At 41.6% G+C, this 17133-nt stretch overlaps 1 protein-coding gene across 47 annotated transcripts in view; it reads left to right on the forward strand.

Moving 5' to 3' along the window:
- Positions 1-17133, forward strand: part of NEDD4L (NEDD4 like E3 ubiquitin protein ligase) — a 342466-nt gene that overhangs the window by 252739 nt on the left and 72594 nt on the right. For all 47 annotated transcript variants that reach the window (XM_070275775.1, XM_023647877.2, XM_070275748.1 and 44 more), the window contains 4 exons: positions 4766-4816; positions 13710-13771; positions 13935-14037; positions 15697-15863. In XM_070275775.1, the coding sequence (XP_070131876.1) occupies positions 13725-13771; positions 13935-14037; positions 15697-15863 (317 nt within the window). In that variant the 5' untranslated portion in view covers positions 4766-4816; positions 13710-13724. The remainder of the gene's footprint in view (positions 1-4765; positions 4817-13709; positions 13772-13934; positions 14038-15696; positions 15864-17133) is intronic.

A 17133-nucleotide genomic window follows, 5' to 3' on the forward strand; every position in this document is an offset into this window, starting at 1 on the left:
TAAACACTTAAGTGGCAGAGGGGTTGGAACTGTGAAACCTGTATGTGTTTTTAGGAAAAGTATGAGTTATGTTTTCTGTGTTCTGGTGCATTTCAAGTGAATTTTGGTAAGTGCATGTTGTTCAGAGAGGCTTTCATCGTTGCACTTTTTTCTTTATTTTCAGTAGAATACTGCTTGACTATTTGGTTAAAGTAACTTCAGTATCAACATATTTTGAAACAATTCACCTTAAAGCCAGAGGTCGCAGGTGGTGAAACTTTGGGTTATGCAACTCATGGTGTGGGTGGAGGCCACCCTCGCTCTCGGTTTCTTCCTGAGCTCCAGCAGTCCTGTCCTCACGACAGAGGCTGAGTGTATCACAGGTGGAACGAGAAACAAGAATATTCTCCTCGCTTTTGTATGTGATGACAAAACCAACTTCGTGCTTTAATGAAGAATGAGACGGTGCCTAAAATTAAATGTGTCTTGACATTCGGGTGACTCTGCAGACATTAAGCTGTTGACGAGTTACTGTATTTGTGACATTTTGTCTAAAAGCTTCTGTAAAAGTTTCTCAAGCCATTCATTATTTAGATAATTTGGAGTGCATGATTCCGAAGTCACTCTAAAAATAGAATGTCTTTCCCCGTCTAGTCAGTGCTGGTGCCTGAGCATGGGCCACGTGCTTTGAAAGGAAGCAGCACATGAAGAAGTTCTGTTTAATGGTTTAGCGGGAAAGTGAAGGTTGTTTTTCTGGCTTAGTGTTAGAATTGTAGTGTTTACTTTGATTTGTAATATACAAAGATCTAATCATACTGTATCTTTACCTTAAATTCTTTTTTCTGAGCTCATGTTCTAATTCCTCTGTACTTGTCTTCAATTTGTTTTGAGAAATCCTAAGTATAATTTTCTGGGACGTCATTACTTAATGATTTCTAAGATGAAACCCTAGGTAATTGGTATTACTGAATGGTTTTCATTTGCTGTGGTTGAGTGGCTTTGAAACTTTTGATGGCGGCACACAAAAAGAAATTGATTTTAGGTCACGATCTAGTGCACACATTCATAGTATGTATGTAACAGAAACAAGTTTCTTGAAACAGTATTTATATTTCATGTGAGCCATTAATATTTTCTGTTTTATATAATTTTGTAAAAATGCTCCTTGAAAACTACTAGTGGGATTGCAACTCACAGTTTAAAGACACTGCCTTACTATATAGCCTCCAGTGTTACACTTGGGTTGTTTTATCTTCTGAGAATTGCCAATCCTTTTTGATATTCCTTTCCTTTTTTTATTACTTACTTATTTATTTATTTGGTGGAAGATTAGCCCTGAGCTAACATCTGCTGCCAATTCTGCTCTTTTTGCTGAGGAAGATTGGCCCTGAGCTAATAATCCATGTCTGTCTTCCTCTATTTCACATGCAGGATGCCTGCCACAGCATGGTTTGATAAGTGGTGCATAGGTCCATGCCTCAGATCTGAACCGACGCACCCTGGGCCACTGAAGCGGAACATGTGAACTTAACCACTGCACCACCAGGCTGGCACCTATGGTGTTTTGTTTTTTTTTTTTGGAAGGGAAGGATTTGCCCTGAGCTGACATCTCTTGCCACTCTTCCTCTTTGTTTTCATTTTTCCCTCCCCAAAGCCCCAGTGCATGGTTGTATATCCTAGTTGTAAGCCCTTCTAGTTCTTCTCTGTGAGCTGCTGCCACAGCATGGCTACTGACAGATGGTGGTGTGGTTCCGTGACTGGGAAACAAACCTGGGCTCCTGAAGCAGTGAGAGCACTGAACTTTAGCCACTAGAACATCATGGCTGGCTCAGTTTTCCTTTCCTAATGAGCCTTGGTGACCCCAGCTTTACCTGCGAGCACCCCTTACTTCCGGTGCTTTTCTCCCCGCACGGTCTGCTCTCCATTTCAGCTTTGATGTGAAATGCACAGTATCCCAGCCTTGTTCTTCCCACGGCCTCTGTGGTCATCTGCATGTAGTAAGACTCAGATCACATCTTTCAAGTACAGGTCTAACCTAAAGAGCAAAAGTCTGTCTGGTTTCTTGAACGCATGTGTTCTTTGAGAAATTGACCCTCACTTATTTTGTGAAGACAATTAAGCCTGGTGTCCTCTTTAGTAGGGGCAGCTGTGGCCCAGCCTGTACACAGGGAGCCTTGGGAAATGCCCAAGGGCTATAATAGGGTTTCACTGGAGCTGTTGTAATAGTCCCCAGGCTTCGGGTTCCAGTGGCATTCACACATGGTGGCACATACCTCTATGACCATGGCACACACTTGTTCCCTTCCTTATATAAAAGTGAATCGTTATTTTAACGGGAGGAGGGGCAGTCCTGAATGTAATCATTCATTGTTTAGAGAGTGAGCTCTGAGAGAGACAGTGTTTGGTGTATTTATTTCACTTTTCCAATAATGAAATATAGATTTGTGTTTCACCTGATATAAACACATTTCAGGGACTTTGTTTTGCGTTGTCATTATGTTGGAAAAATATTTGATGGCTTGTCAGAAGGGAACATTTATAACTGTGTTACTAACCTGCACATTTTCAACCTCTAGAATGGTGCAGTAGGTAATTGAGATTGAAATTGACAGCATTTACAACTTAAAAATAAGCACAAGACATGCCAGTGTTCACTGTATGACTTGCAACTATTTTGGTTTTTGTAGGCTTTTATAGTTAACGTGGTGCTTGATGGATATAATTTTGTAATGGGAATTATTAAAAATTGATTGATATATTTTTATAATGGTGGTGTGATGTCATCCTGTGACAGTGAAAACCTAACGATGTTGTGATGGCCTTCAACGTCTCTCTGGGACCCAAGGGTGGGGATTCTGCCATACCAGCACACCCTCCTTCATTTTGTCACTATCAAACCCAGAACTTTGAGCAAGATTGCCTTCTCCTCCTCGTGGCTGCATCTGTGTTCTTGTCCTTCCTGGCATGCGCACCGGTAGCCAAGGGGAGAGGAGACAAGTGGCAGTACCACACTGTTCACATGAGGTAGACAGACAATTTCTGGTTAGTAGTCAACATATTGCTGCTTTTTGATTGTAGAATTAACTGACCTTTATACTAGCTTTATAACTAAATCAGCCACGTTGAGACCTGGAATGCTCCCTAACTCCTTGCACAGCAAAGGTGCTGCTTTCGTTAACATATGCGGCCTTTATTGGCACCGTCCAGCCTTGTGCTACATGAGAGGTCTCTGTGGCAGGTTGCAGCAGATACAGCTGAGAAAATAGAAGAAAGGAGAACCTTGTCATGAGGCCTGGGGCTGGTCTGTTGCTTTGTGCACCCCCCGACCAGTGGTGACTTTGATTTTCATTATCCTTCATGCATCGTTTAGAGGAGACAGAGCTTTCTAGGTAATCAAATTTTTGAAATTGCCTAAAAGGAAATCCTAAGCCTGGAGCAAATCATTTCAATAAATCTCGTTGATATTTACCTGCTGCTGCTTTTTAAATGCAAGAAATTTTTCAAGCACATTTAAAGAGCAGTTTCTATAAATTGGGAAATTTTGTGATAAACCAGCAAAGAGTGAAGATAAGAGCCCAGTATTTGGAGTCAGGCGATCTGGATTGTCTTGTGGGCTTTTCCTCAAGCTAGCTGTGGGACAAGTCTGATTACAGCTAAACAGCTTTCCAGCTTTTAGGCATTTTGAATATGGTAGAAGCAACTGCATGTTTTTTTAGGAGGGCAAAAGAAGTCGTCCTGTTCCGATTTGCGCCTCAGGTCATCTAAATGGCAGAGGCTGTGATACAAACACTCTAACAGCAGGACACAGTGTAGACATGACTTGTCGGATGCCCTGTGGTCCAGGCCAGTGGCCCCTGAACCTGAGTTATGACTACCCGGGTAACTCCCAGAGTCTGAAAGGGGACTTGTGAGCTTTTCCAAATGAATTTCAACTAGGTCTCTCTTATTTTTTTTTTTTATTTATTTTTTCTGTCTCAGAGCCAACTTCCCCCAAACCTCCCCTCCCCCGCGCTTTATTGAGATATAATTCTCATATAATGTTGTGTAAGTTTAAGGTGTGCGATGTGTTGATTTGATACACCTATATATTGCGAGATGATTACCACCATAGCTGTTAGATGTTACCACCATTCATAGCTGTTAGCAGAATTTCAGAATGAGTCTCTTTAAGTCAGAAAGATATATGCTGTGTGGTAGATTGAGAGAGGAAGCACGTGTCCAAAAATTAACCAGTAATTAACCCATGAACTTGGATTCTGAAGCAGTGTACATACTACATTGAAAGTTTGAGGCCATTTTTTTTGTAAGTAACTTATAAGATTTATTAATAACTAGACTCTATACTCTTTCCCTAGACTCTCAGGTCTCGGGGAGCTCTGTAAGCACTTGATCAGTATTGGTTAAAGTATTCCCAGCATCTCTTTTCCACCTTCTATTTAAACTGGACTAGTTGTGCCCCCAAACTCTCCCTGGTCCCCCGTGTCCCTCCCGTTACTGATCACAGACTCCCCAGGCCCAAGATAGGATTTGTTTCTGCTCTGTTGGGTAGAAACACCCAACAGTATCTCAAGCAGCTAAAGATCCAGATGTATGAGACCTTGGGCTCACCTGTCTCCGAGGTGACAGGTGTCTGTACCTCATCTGGGCCTTCTGCCTTGGGCCTAGCCCCACTGCGCTCCAGTGTCAGGCTCCAGCCTTGTCTCCATCTGTAAAGAAACATTTTTAAGAATGCTGACACTCAGTGAATAGATGGAAACATATTAACTCTTTGCTCTCTCCTCAACAGACGCGAGACGACTTCCTGGGCCAGGTGGACGTGCCCCTTAGCCATCTCCCGGTAAGGATGGTTACCTGCTTTATTTGCGTGCTGTGAGCAATGGTTTCTGATTGTTTGCAGTTAGGTATATTTTCGGAGCGATATTTTCTCAATATAATGGAGAAGGCTAAAATAAAGACAGTATAGTCTGGCCCTGTTCCTTTCTAGAAAGTGGTTCTTTCAAGGGGATAGGAAGGAGATACCGTAATTGTAAAAATCAGGTGTATCTGAATCACCCAGGTATGCCTGTCAGCATTGCCAGCTCCTTTCTCTCCTGCTCTTCTGCTAGTCTTGCTTTGTCACGTCATACAAAACAGCTACCTTTCTTCTGTCAAACCTCTCCTTCTTGTCAATGGAATGTCTTTCCTTACAGATTCATCCTTTGGGTCTAAACAAACATTGGTTTCCTTTGTCTAGAATCACATGTGCTATTTCTCTTGGGCTGCATCTATCCAAGTTGGTGTTGCCCAGGTTTGGGTGTATGGCTTTCTCAGTCAGCACAGAGACAAAAGAAAAGATACTGTTGGTTCTGAGTGAACCTGTCAACTGGAAACGCCCACGCTGCCTTCCAAAATTGTACTGAGCTAGCATGTGGGGTGTTGCTATCATTTCTCTGTGCTCAGATGAGAAGCAGAACAGTTGAGGCTGCTGACTAGTAACTGAGGTTAGAAATGTCACCTGCATGCTCCAGGGCAATATAGATAGAAGAATGTGGGGACAAGACCTGGAGTACTTGGTGAAAAGTATATCATCTCATATTCCACCTTGGGTTTTCCAGATTGTTCCATCCCTCCTCCAGGCCCTTCTTCCCCTGGGCAGCATAAAGTGGCTTCAATAGCACCTAAGAGAGAAGAAGTCAGAGATACTGCCTTCCAAGGGCATTTTGTTACATATTTTTTTATGCTTTGTGTGAGCAAATAGCATAAGTAGTCTGAACTAAAATGACTTAAACCACCTAGTGTAAGCCTACCACTGCATTGAAAGTTTGGCTGTTACCGTATGTTAAATACCAAGAAAGACTGTGTCTTACCCGGGAGACTTTGAAGATATGTTGTGAAGGAATGTGATAGCAAGCAATTTATTCTTATTTACTCATGGGAGCTCTTGAGAAAGGAAGATTTCAAGTGCATTTCCCTTCCAAAAGATTGGAAGCAAAAGTGATATTATTAAAGTATCTTTGTTTCTATATGAAAACCTGAAGCTGTAGGTTGCTTGCAGAGGGTGCATGAGACTACTTCTATAAGCTATCAGAAACCTGATTATTCTTTTAAAGTGACATTGAGAGGATCTGGGTATCTCAACCTTAGCAGGGGAAGACTCCTCACTTATTTCTACATCAGTAGGCCTTCCGTTTTGCTCCTCAGGTTGAAGCTGTAACGTCCTCACGCGTTTAGACAATGTTGGTTGGTTGGCCAATTCCTTGGTGGGTGTCCCCAACCACTCTTCTCCAGAACTAACATAAAAACCGCATTTCAGTCAAGGCAAATTATGAACTAATATTCTCTAAGAGGTGTGAGTGAAATGTTTAAACAGCTTGGTCCAGCAATCCCTTGTTTGAGTGATTGAGTGCAGATTGGTTTTGAGAGGTTGGGTGGGACTCCAAGAGAAGAGAAGAATGTTCCTCTTCAGAGACGAAGTCAGTAGAGGGAATAGTTCACCTTTGGATTTGGATAGAGACAAGAGTGAACTTGCAAAGAAGGAAGTGGTGCCAAGGCTCAGGGCTAGATTAGAAACCAGCCGCTTAAAGAGAGTGGAACAGTGAATGCCAGGGAGGACTGAGTACTTTTCATGAGTTGAGCCAGTTGAGTAATGGGACCTCCCAGTTTCGCATCTGCCTAAAGATTAGTTTACATTGGAGTACGTAAAATTGACTAGCTTTGTGGAGCCAACTACAGTCTGGCAGATGGACCACAAAGGAAGAAAAAGGAGAGGGATGAAGGTGCATTCTTTATCCTCTAAGTGGTGGTGGAACCCAACTAGCATGTTCTGAATGGATGGGGCCTTTGGGCCCAGCATTTGAGGTGCTTTCATGTGTACAGTCACATATCACTCAACAACAGGGATATGTTCTGAGAAACGTGTTGTTCAGCAATTTTGTCATTGTTCAAACATTGTAGAGTGTACTTACACAAACCTGTGTATAGCCTACTACACACCTACGCCATAGAGTACTAATCTTATGGGACCACCATCGTGTATGCAGTCCATCATTGACCAAAATGTCATTATGAGGTGCATGACTGTTTATTTGGTCATATGTGTAGGACACTCGTGAGAAAATCCCACAATGCCATTATATTTTGTGTGATAACACAGTGTGGTTGTGTAAAATGGATGTTAGCATTTGCATGTATTTTGTGGAGTAAGTAATGGACGCTCTTTTCTTGATGACTACATGACCGTTGTCACAGCAGGTTATATATGACCTGTAGGTTCAATATTTGTCAAAATCAAATTTTAGGTAAATTAGAAAGATAGTCTCAGTAATGAGAGAAGATAATGGAGAGCAGTACTATGGTAAATACTGTTGCCATTGCCAACCTCCCCAAAGCTTTTCAAGGTTTAAGGGATCTGATTGGGTGTTTGATTATTACTTAATTTTATGCAGCCCCATTCACTGATAGAGAATTTATTCCTTCAACAGATATTTGCTGATAAGAAGGATTCTAATCTCTGTGGTAAAACCAGGGAAGCAAGTTCCTCCTTCATGTGGCTTAGCAGTGCCGCCTGTCACAGTCGCCACGTGTGCTAGTTGAGCGTTTGAAATGTGGCTTATGTGACCAAGGAACTGAATTTATAATTTTATTTTAATAAAATTTAAATTTAAAAGGCCGCATGTGGCAAATGGCATCATATTGAATGGTACATGTGAGTTCCCTGGCTTAGATTTAAAAATGCATGATTCTGGATGCTCTTTTCCTCGGATAATAATTGTGGCCATTGGAGGGAACTGCCAGGGGAGGGGTTCCCAAACCCACCAGTTTTTCTTGGTGATTTTTCATTCAACTGTTTTTCCCTACCTGAGGCTGTTCTCTCTAGTTCTATGTGTCTAATATACCAAGAATGTGTAATTTAAGTAATAAGAAAAGGTTCAGAAATTTTGACTCACAGAAATTAAGATAGAAGTAATTTATTATTATTTTTTAAATCTCTGTTAGCAAAATTCCTAATTGCTGTGCCTCTATGTTGACATATTACATGCACTTATTTTTATGAGACATTTTAAGCCAGGAATGAAGCTTTATCTTTTTGCCCCAAGATACCATGAACCTTTATTCCTTTAAAAAAGGATCGTCCCTGCCTTGATGCTGTTCTAAGGAGTTGCCAACATTTCAGTGAAGTTCATTTCTGTATCAGGAGCTTAGTGGAGAAGATTCCAGACAGCAGAACTAAACACTGCCAATCTCTCATGGTTGTTAGGAAATTATTTTTAATAATTTATCCTATTTTATGGGTTTTTTTGCATGTGTGTTTTTGCAAAAGAAATATTTTAGACCTGGTAATTGATGTTTGTTGAAGAACCTTCTTCCCTTGCTGAAATTCTAGAGGCCTGTTGGTGCACTTGCCAGTGGATATTGGTGTTCGCAATGTAAAACCTTGCTTTTAAATTCTTAGGAATGGCTCTCCTAAGCTGTCCTTATTTGCAGCTATAAATTCCCTGACCCTGGGAAGCCTACCAGGAAGACTAGGCGGTCAGAGTGACCCTCCGTCTTGGTGGACTGGCTTAGGAGCAGACCCTTCTGTGGATGCACACTGCAAAGTTACAGCCGCTGCGGCATCTCAACCTGGCACACACGGGTCCTCCTCGGCCCACTGCCTGATGTTGGGTCCCTGGATTAATTACATGCCCTGCTGGGTCTTGTGTGAAAGTCCAAGTGGGAGCTCCGCCAGGGAGACAAGCAAAGGAGGCCGCCGGGAGCAGAGGGATGGGGCAGGGAGGGTTGTGTGAAGCTGGGGCGCACTCTGCATGTTAGAGTCACTACCTTGATTGTCCACCACAGTGGACCAGAGGAGGCCAGTGTCAGCTCTGTCCTTGTCCCCTAAACAGGAAAGAGTAAAGAGTGACAAGGAGAAAGAAAACAAACTTCTTTTACCCCCTTTGATCGTGGATTCCTCAGTGCTTTATACTTATCAAATGCTTCCAGATGAAAGAAAATAAGCTTAAAATTGTGATTCACTTTCATTCTTGGCCCTCAGACTCAGTCCTCCCAGTTTTGTGGGGGGGGAAAGACAGGATAGAAAATAGGACACAAGGAGTCTGGAATGGTAGAAGCTCCTGTTTCCTTTGCTTCTGTTCTAAATTTGCCACTCAGCTTAATGTTTCTTTTGTTTTTTTTATTTTTGAGAGTAGGCATGAGTCAAAGAAGAGAGAATAGGGGAGAGTAAGGTTAGTGGTCTGACCCTTTATGCAGGTCCAAGAATTAAGAAAACATATATTTATATTCACGGAAGTCTCTAAAGGTCAGGCTTTCAAAGATCTCTCTGGAATTGTTGGCTGCGATCTGGGAGATGGGCGAGTTGCTTTGGTAACCTTAATAAGTTAGTAATCCTCTCTGGACCTGTGTTTTCTCACCTGTAAGACAAACAGCTTCACATAGATGATACTGAGTTTCCATCCAGCTCTGTGAATCAGCATCCTAGTGCTTTGACTGAGCAGAGGCACCACCGGCCCTGGTGACATACATGTTACCTGGGAGATGTGGGCAGCATGATGCGCTGGGGGCATGTGGAGGAGACAGCTATCATTTAGAAAGGTGGTGGTTGCCCTGCCAGCCTGACATCTGTGCTACAGCTGAAACAGCTCTTCTTTTTTCTTTTATGTTGGCGCACCAAGAGTAAACTCAGCTGTAACTACTATAGGTGTTGATTTTTTGTTAAACTGTCATGTTTACATGTGTTTGTTAAATTCAGTGCGTCATTGCCTAAAAGTTCATGCAGTATTTTATGGCTTGTCTTTACTAATTATTTGGGGACAAAAATAACTCCAAGACTTGTGTTAACAACAGGATGACATTTCGGATGGGTGTTTGCCTGTTACCCCTCTTCCTTTGTTAGGTGCGTGTCTCCTGCCCACTGAACCCCCAGCACACTCACCCCTGCCCAGCTACAAAACCTCTGCATTCATGGGGATGCACTGAGGTAGAGAGCTATTTTGAAAACATGAATTTCTTCTGTGTTAGTTAAGTGCTACTGAAGGCAACTGTGGGTAACTTGAGAATCTGTGTTCCTAGAGCAAGGCATTTCCAGGCTGGTGGTATTGTTTGGTGGCTTCCCTCTGCTTGAAGGTAACTCAGATAATAAAGACCCCTCTTATATTTTTGGCTGATAACCTGGTAATGGTTCCCTCTCGCATGTACAGATTTCAGTATCACAGAGCTTAGAGGAACTTTAGAGACCATTTATCCACTCCCTGTATTTTACAGATGAGGACACCTGGGCCTAGAGAGAGAGGTGACTTGACCATTGTTCAGCAGATTGGTGGCAGTGCTGGACCCAGACCTTGGGTCCCCAGTACTGATGTGTGATGTGGTCAAGGCCTGGGGTAGGTGGGCCTTTAGCCTAAGGCTTGGGGTGCTTTTGGTGGTTGCATCCAGCTTGAGTCTAGTGTCCTGATAAGGCCATTCTCTTCCATTTGGCTGCAAAAACTATTTATCTCACTATATGTCATTGTGATTTCAGTTTTACTGAAAGCAGTGAATCTTTATAAGATGAAAGCACTGTGTATCCAAAAGATTTTCTTTTGAATGCTCATGCCGTGGGTCGGGAGACAGCAGCATCCATTTTGGCCAATAATACTGTTAGCATCAATCTGTTTGAGGTGGCTTTCTGCCAGGAACATGCTCAGTGCCATCCTGGCAGTCTCCAAGGACTTTTCTTCAGAGAATATGACCAAATTGGAACCTCAGTAATGCCAGGAGAACCCTATAGTTATCTATAAGATCACCATCTTGTTGAGAGAATTTTCGTGCAGGTGAATTTTCATTTTGTAATGCCCTGCATAGCATTGAGTTGGCACTACTCACAAGTGATGAGAAAATGTAGAATTGGCTGTTGCTGCTTCTGGTCGTTGTTCAGCTGTCCCAGGCACTCTTGTGAGGACTTTGTGTACACCAGCTGAAGTGGTTGGTTCAATCGTCACGATCCTGTGTGTAAGACGCTGTTACTGCTCCATTTTGTAGATCAGGACATGAGGAACAGAGAGGGCAGGAACTTGCCTTTGCCCATGTGGCTCTGTAAGTAACAAACTCAGGACACAGACCGAGGAGATCTGCCTCTTGATCTGTGTGGTGTTGATCATTTGAACTGTGTAGTGGATGGACAGTTTCATTTTCAGAGTCCCTCTCAGCTCTGGTGTCGTCTGTTCACTCGCAGGTGCTCAGGTGCTCTCTGCTGCTCCCAGATTCCTCAGGCCTGCTAATGATCCTGTAGCTTTGCTCAAGCTGTTGATTTCCTCAGCTTGAACTGCCCTTCCTCCCAATTCCCCACCTATCAGAACTTCCCCATTCTTCCAGATCTGACTACACATCTGAAAACCATTTGATCCTCAAGTCAAAATCAGTCTCTTCCCTCCTCCCCAGGTCTCACAGAACGTAACCTGCGTATCAGTGGATTTGTTCTGCTTTAGATTCTGGTCATTTGTTGGTATGATGGCCCCTTCTACATGGTTGTAACCCTGAGGGAAGGTACCATGTTGTACCCACATGTCTTTCACATGAGTATCATTCTAAAATTATTTGTTGGTTGAACAAATGAAAAAAGGACAAAATACCAGCACTAGTATACTTGATTAATAAATTTTCCATTATAAGTGATGTATATTTGGAAACTTTTTTTTTTTTTTAGAAAATATTTCCAAAATATCTAAGTGTCCTTTACTACCTTAGTGAGAACAGTCTAGAGAATATACAAGCATACCTCTGAGATATTGCAGGTTTGGTTCCAGAGCACCACAATAAAGCAAATATCGCAATAAATCAAGTCATATGACTTTTGGTTTCCCAGTGCATATAAAAATTGTGTTTACACTATACTGTAGTCTATTAAGTGTGCAATAGCATTATGTCTAAAGAAAAAAATGTACATACCTTAATTAAAAAATACTTTATTGCTAAAAGAAATGCTAACCATCATCTGAGCCATCAGGGAGTTGCAATCTTTTTGCTGGTGGAGGGTCGTGTAGAAAACTCGATACTTGTGAAGCACAGTAAAATGAGGTGTGCCCATAACTGGCTTTCTTCAGTGATGGTGAATTTTCATGGCCTTGATAATTTCCTGTAGGTGAGATGAATTACTTGTACAACTACTTGTACAAGTGCCTACTTTGTGTCAGGCTATGTTCTTGGCGCCAAGAATACAATAGTGAGCAAATCCAAGTCCCTGATCTCGTGAGCCTACATTATAGAAGTGATGGCTGGGGGGCCAGCTCAGTGGCACCAGCAGTTAGGTTTGTGTGTTCTGCTTTGGCGGCCTGGAGTTTGTCGGTTCGGATCCCGGGTGCGGACCTACGCACCGCTTGTCAAGCCATGCTGTGGCAGGTGTCCCACATGTAAAGTAGAGGAAGATGGGCATGGATGTTAGCTCAGGGCCACTCTTTCTCAGCAAAAAGAAGATTGGTGGTAGAAGTTAGCTCAGGGCTAATCTTCCTCCAAAAAAAAAAAAGTGATGGATGATAAATTAGTAAATAAATAAATGAAAAAGATGATTTCAGACAATGAAAAGGGGGAAGATACATCAGGATGCTGTGATAGAGGGTGACAAGGGGAGGTAATGGTGGTGCTTTAAGATGCAGTCTCTGAGGATGTGACCTGGGATCTCAGACCTGGATGGCAATGTGGAGACAGCCGTGGCCATCTGGAGACAGAGCTGTCCAGCAGAAGGACCTGCTAAGGCAGGATTAGATGTCATATGTGCAGAGGAGAGGTGAGGCCAGGACGGTTGGAGTAAGGGGTGGACGGAGAGACTGGTTCACAGTGAGGTTAAAGGTGGTTAGGAGCCAGATCATATTTGACTTCGTAAGTCATAGGAAAGAATTTTCAGTTTATTATAAGCAGAATAGGAAGCCATTGAGAGTTTAAAGCAAGGAATGACAGATAATTTCAAATATAAATGCATATACACACACTCCTCCCATCTGATAATAAATTGTGGTACTGTAGTTTGTCTCTCTTGCTAAAAAAATATTTTAAATTGTGTTTAATTAGAGTTTAGGTATTTGAACTTTTACCAAATATAGTGTTTAAAAATTAATGAAATAGTAACATTTATTTTTCCAATTTCCTGCTTGCTTTGAACTGGTTTTGCAGAATAAAATTAATACTGATTTCTTTTTAAATGAATAAATATCACAGTTAGATCCCTAGCTTCATGAAATAAGCACCAGCAAAAGCCCCATTGATGGTGCCTCCTAGGACTATCTCTGTGGAGGAGATAATCTTTCAATTATCTTAGGCCGACATGATATTTTAATGTTATAAATCAAGTAAATTGCCTTCGCAGATTAGATCTTGAATATTTTCCTGTTAGTTCCATTTTTAGGTTTCTTGAGTCATAGGACAAGAAGGAATCAGTGGCCTCTGTTTCTCCAGCCTTAATCAGCAGTGTGAGATTGAGGCCTACACCCTGCAGTTAGAAATTACACTTGGCCATGACGACTATAATTTTGTCATTGTTTAAGGCTGGGCTTGGCTCCTGAAAACGGATGTTGATAGTGACATCTAGTGGATCTTGAGTAGATAAAGTTCTGTGACCTACAAAATGTTTAATTAATTGTCAAGTACTGGTTGTGGAACCAACTCCATTGTCAGCATTCCCACATTGTAAAACATGAAACCGTATTCTCTGTAATCCAGTCTGGTGTATTTAAAATACGAAACTTTCAGGAAGATTGAAACTTAATTAGGTTTTCTTCCTATAGACAGAAGATCCGACCATGGAGCGGCCCTATACATTTAAGGATTTTCTCCTCAGACCAAGAAGGTAAGGCGTTGGGGTACAGGTGTCCTTTATGCTTTGGATACTGGTTTTCTCTGAGGAAGATTTCAACTTCTTTTCCTATTTCAGCTTTTTAAAAAATCATCATAAATAATATAAGATATAACCCAGTCATATCCTTTATAACCAATTTTCTTACATTATGCAGTCATAAATCTCGAGTTAAGGGATTTTTGCGATTGAAAATGGCCTACATGCCGAAAAATGGAGGTCAGGATGAAGAAAACAGTGAGCAGAGGGATGACATGGAGGTAAGACCCCAGGCCTTGGTCTGTTTTCCCTGCCTGAGATCATATTAATATTTTACCTTAAGACTTTATAATTTAAGGAAATGTTTGTGAAGCTTAAATATGAAAAAACTTGTGTGTCCACGAATCTGTCTTTGATAATCTACCAATGTTTGTTTTAGTACAAAACATGGACTTCATTTTATAGCACAACACCAACAATTGAAGAGAGTTCTCTTTATAAAATGCTATTCCCCTATTTAATTGATAGCACCAACCCCTGTGTGAAATTCTCCTCGCATATTTAATTCTCTTATTTCTTTGGACTTCCAGCTCTTTGTAAATTCCTCTTAGCATTTGGAATTGCTTCAAAGTGGATAAAACGATTTAGAAAAGCTTTTCCAAGTTTCTTGCTCATTTGGCCCACAGGCGATAGCATGCATGAGGAAGCTCTCTTCTAGAAATGCCGTTTTGGAATTAGCTGTCCAGAGGAATCTTCTTGTTTTTCCTCATGGCATAGCTGCCTTTTGACTTTCTAGTCACATACCTGTACCATGGATCCTGTTGTACCTTCTCAGCACACACTTCAGACAGTGCTTTTTTGTTAGACAAATTCTCCTATTGTTCTGAAAATGTCCATTAAACAAGGCCTCTCTATGGCTTATTTGCACATCTGTTTGCAGCTGTTGCATATACGTGATACATGAATAATATGTTATGGGCAAGTTAACCACACCTCTCAGACCGGGAGGTCATATTTCCGGGCAGTATTTCGTTTGTGAGCTTTCATCTCTCTGTATATGTGAGGAGGAGTCAAGTGGGTGGTAGGCAGTTATGAATGTTAAGATTTCATAAGCACATCAAGAGATTTTTATCTCAAATCCAAGGAATTTTTTACACTCTTCTAGCCTTCCAACTGCAGTAACCAGTGAATTACTTGATTTTCCAGTGACTTTACTAGGGGATGTTAGGAAGGAATACTTAATGCCTAAAATATGTGTTGCAAAAATGTAACTCTCACTCTGGTACCATGAAGCCTGTTTATGTGGCGGCAGCCAGTGGGGAGCGCTTAAGTGGAAAGCAGTAGCTTCCAGACTTCTGGCTCCCGTGATGGTACTAGATGCAGAGTGGGAGCTCTCCCTCCACAGCGAGCCGTGGTGCCATCCTTGGTGGGGAGCTATAAAGCCCTGGGCCTCCTGATCACCCATGCTGAGATTTCTGTTGGAACATACATCCAGTACGGCTCATCTTACCAGCTCCCTTTTACCTTATGGAGGTGTTGAAAAGACAGCAGCTGTGACATGACCCATGTCATGGGCATGGCTTTGTACAGCTCTAGAAGGCTTCAGGTCAAAATAACAAATACGAAATACAAAAAGAGTATATAATGTGACTTAAGTAACGTAACAGACTGTATATGTCCAAACCTGTGTTGCTCCCTACAATGCAGTCATCATAGTAGGCAGCACAATTAATTGGCCTTTGCTCAAAATATTTTTGAGACTCTTCTAGAACTGTTTTTTTTGTCCTTTTTGGGGAATTTCTTCAAACGTGCTACATGAAACCACTGCAAGAGCCAAGTGCAAAGGAGCCAGGAAGAAGGACACAGACCACACTGCACTTGTCCTTTCCGTACATCTGAAGAGCCAACCTCATGCTCTGCCATTTGACTTTATTCCACAGCATGGGTGGGAAGTTGTTGACTCCAATGACTCAGCGTCTCAGCACCAGGAGGAGCTTCCTCCCCCTCCTCTGCCCCCCGGGTGGGAAGAAAAAGTGGACAATTTAGGCCGAACTTACTACGTCAACCACAACAACCGGACCACTCAGTGGCACCGACCGAGCTTAATGTGAGTACCATGCGATGGCCCGGGACACATCCTCGCACTCTGCGGTTAGGTCTCAACGGGGCAGCTCTTTGGGGCAAGATTAAGAAATACATCTTATATCAATAAAAGCGTGTGGTTGTGTAGTACAACAGGATTCTTCTTCAGTTAGTTAAAGAGCATGGGAGCCCATTGGAGTTTGCGTGTTATAACGCAGCTCTGGTCTTTGTATCACGTTCTGTTCTTATAAATATGAACTAACTTATTTTGTATATATTGTTTACATAAATTCATGGAGTAGAAAGCAGAGGTTATTTTTCCTAGATTTGTCTTATGTATGGTGGTTATAATACTTCCCCTTTCTTCATCTTCCTCCCCTGACTAACCTAGAATGAAAAACAGCAAACAAATTGGCTGTGCAATTTTCTCTTCAGGTCTTCTTTAAGTTTAATTTTAAAAAAGGACTTTTTTTATTCCCTTTAATCATTTAACTTGGAAGCTCTCTCAAAAACGTTTTTTTTCCTTTTTGGAAAATTTATATAGCACCCCTTGATATAATTAGAAACACATGAGAGCATTGCACACTCACTAATCACTGTTCATTCTAATCTCACACCAGCCTCAGGGCTGCAGTGAATTGATGGCTGTTTTGTTCACTCGGCAGTTTTTGGTTTGATGATAGCAAATAAACACTAGTTAAATCTCACCCACTGCAAAAAGAAGATTCAAAGCAGCTTGTTTTTAAATCATAGTATACAGCAAGACCTAAAATTATTAATATGAAAGAAAAGGCAGAAACAAAGTATTGAAACATGGAAAAGGAAAAATTATTCTAGAAATCATGGGCTCCCTAGCAGCCAAGACAAGGAGGTAACTATCAATGAATTGTGTAATTTTCAATATGGAATGAAAGCAAATATATTAGATGAGATAATTTTCTCTTTTATAGACTCTGAAAGAAATTTGCTAATGATGGTTTTTAAACGAGTGATACTAGCAGTGTGATGCATGGTGTTGTCAGTAGCCCTTTTATCTTTAGAAATTGCAAAGATATTCTGCATGTGTCTCTGGGTAGGGAAGGTGGGCTAGGTTTTGTTTGATTTAGAGAAAGCTTGCAGAATCTACAACAATGAATAGCCAATCCTTCCTAAGTCCCCAACTGGGTTCTCATGAATATCAGCTGTCCTTGCTCAGCTTTGTACTGCCCAGTGTGGACAGCAGCCCATTGTTCCCAGGACAGCATGAATATCCAAACATGCTGATGATGTTGAACTCTTCTTTGTTGTAATTTTTT

This window comes from Equus caballus, chromosome 8, assembly GCF_041296265.1.
Source record: "Equus caballus isolate H_3958 breed thoroughbred chromosome 8, TB-T2T, whole genome shotgun sequence".
NCBI lineage: Eukaryota > Metazoa > Chordata > Mammalia > Perissodactyla > Equidae > Equus > Equus caballus.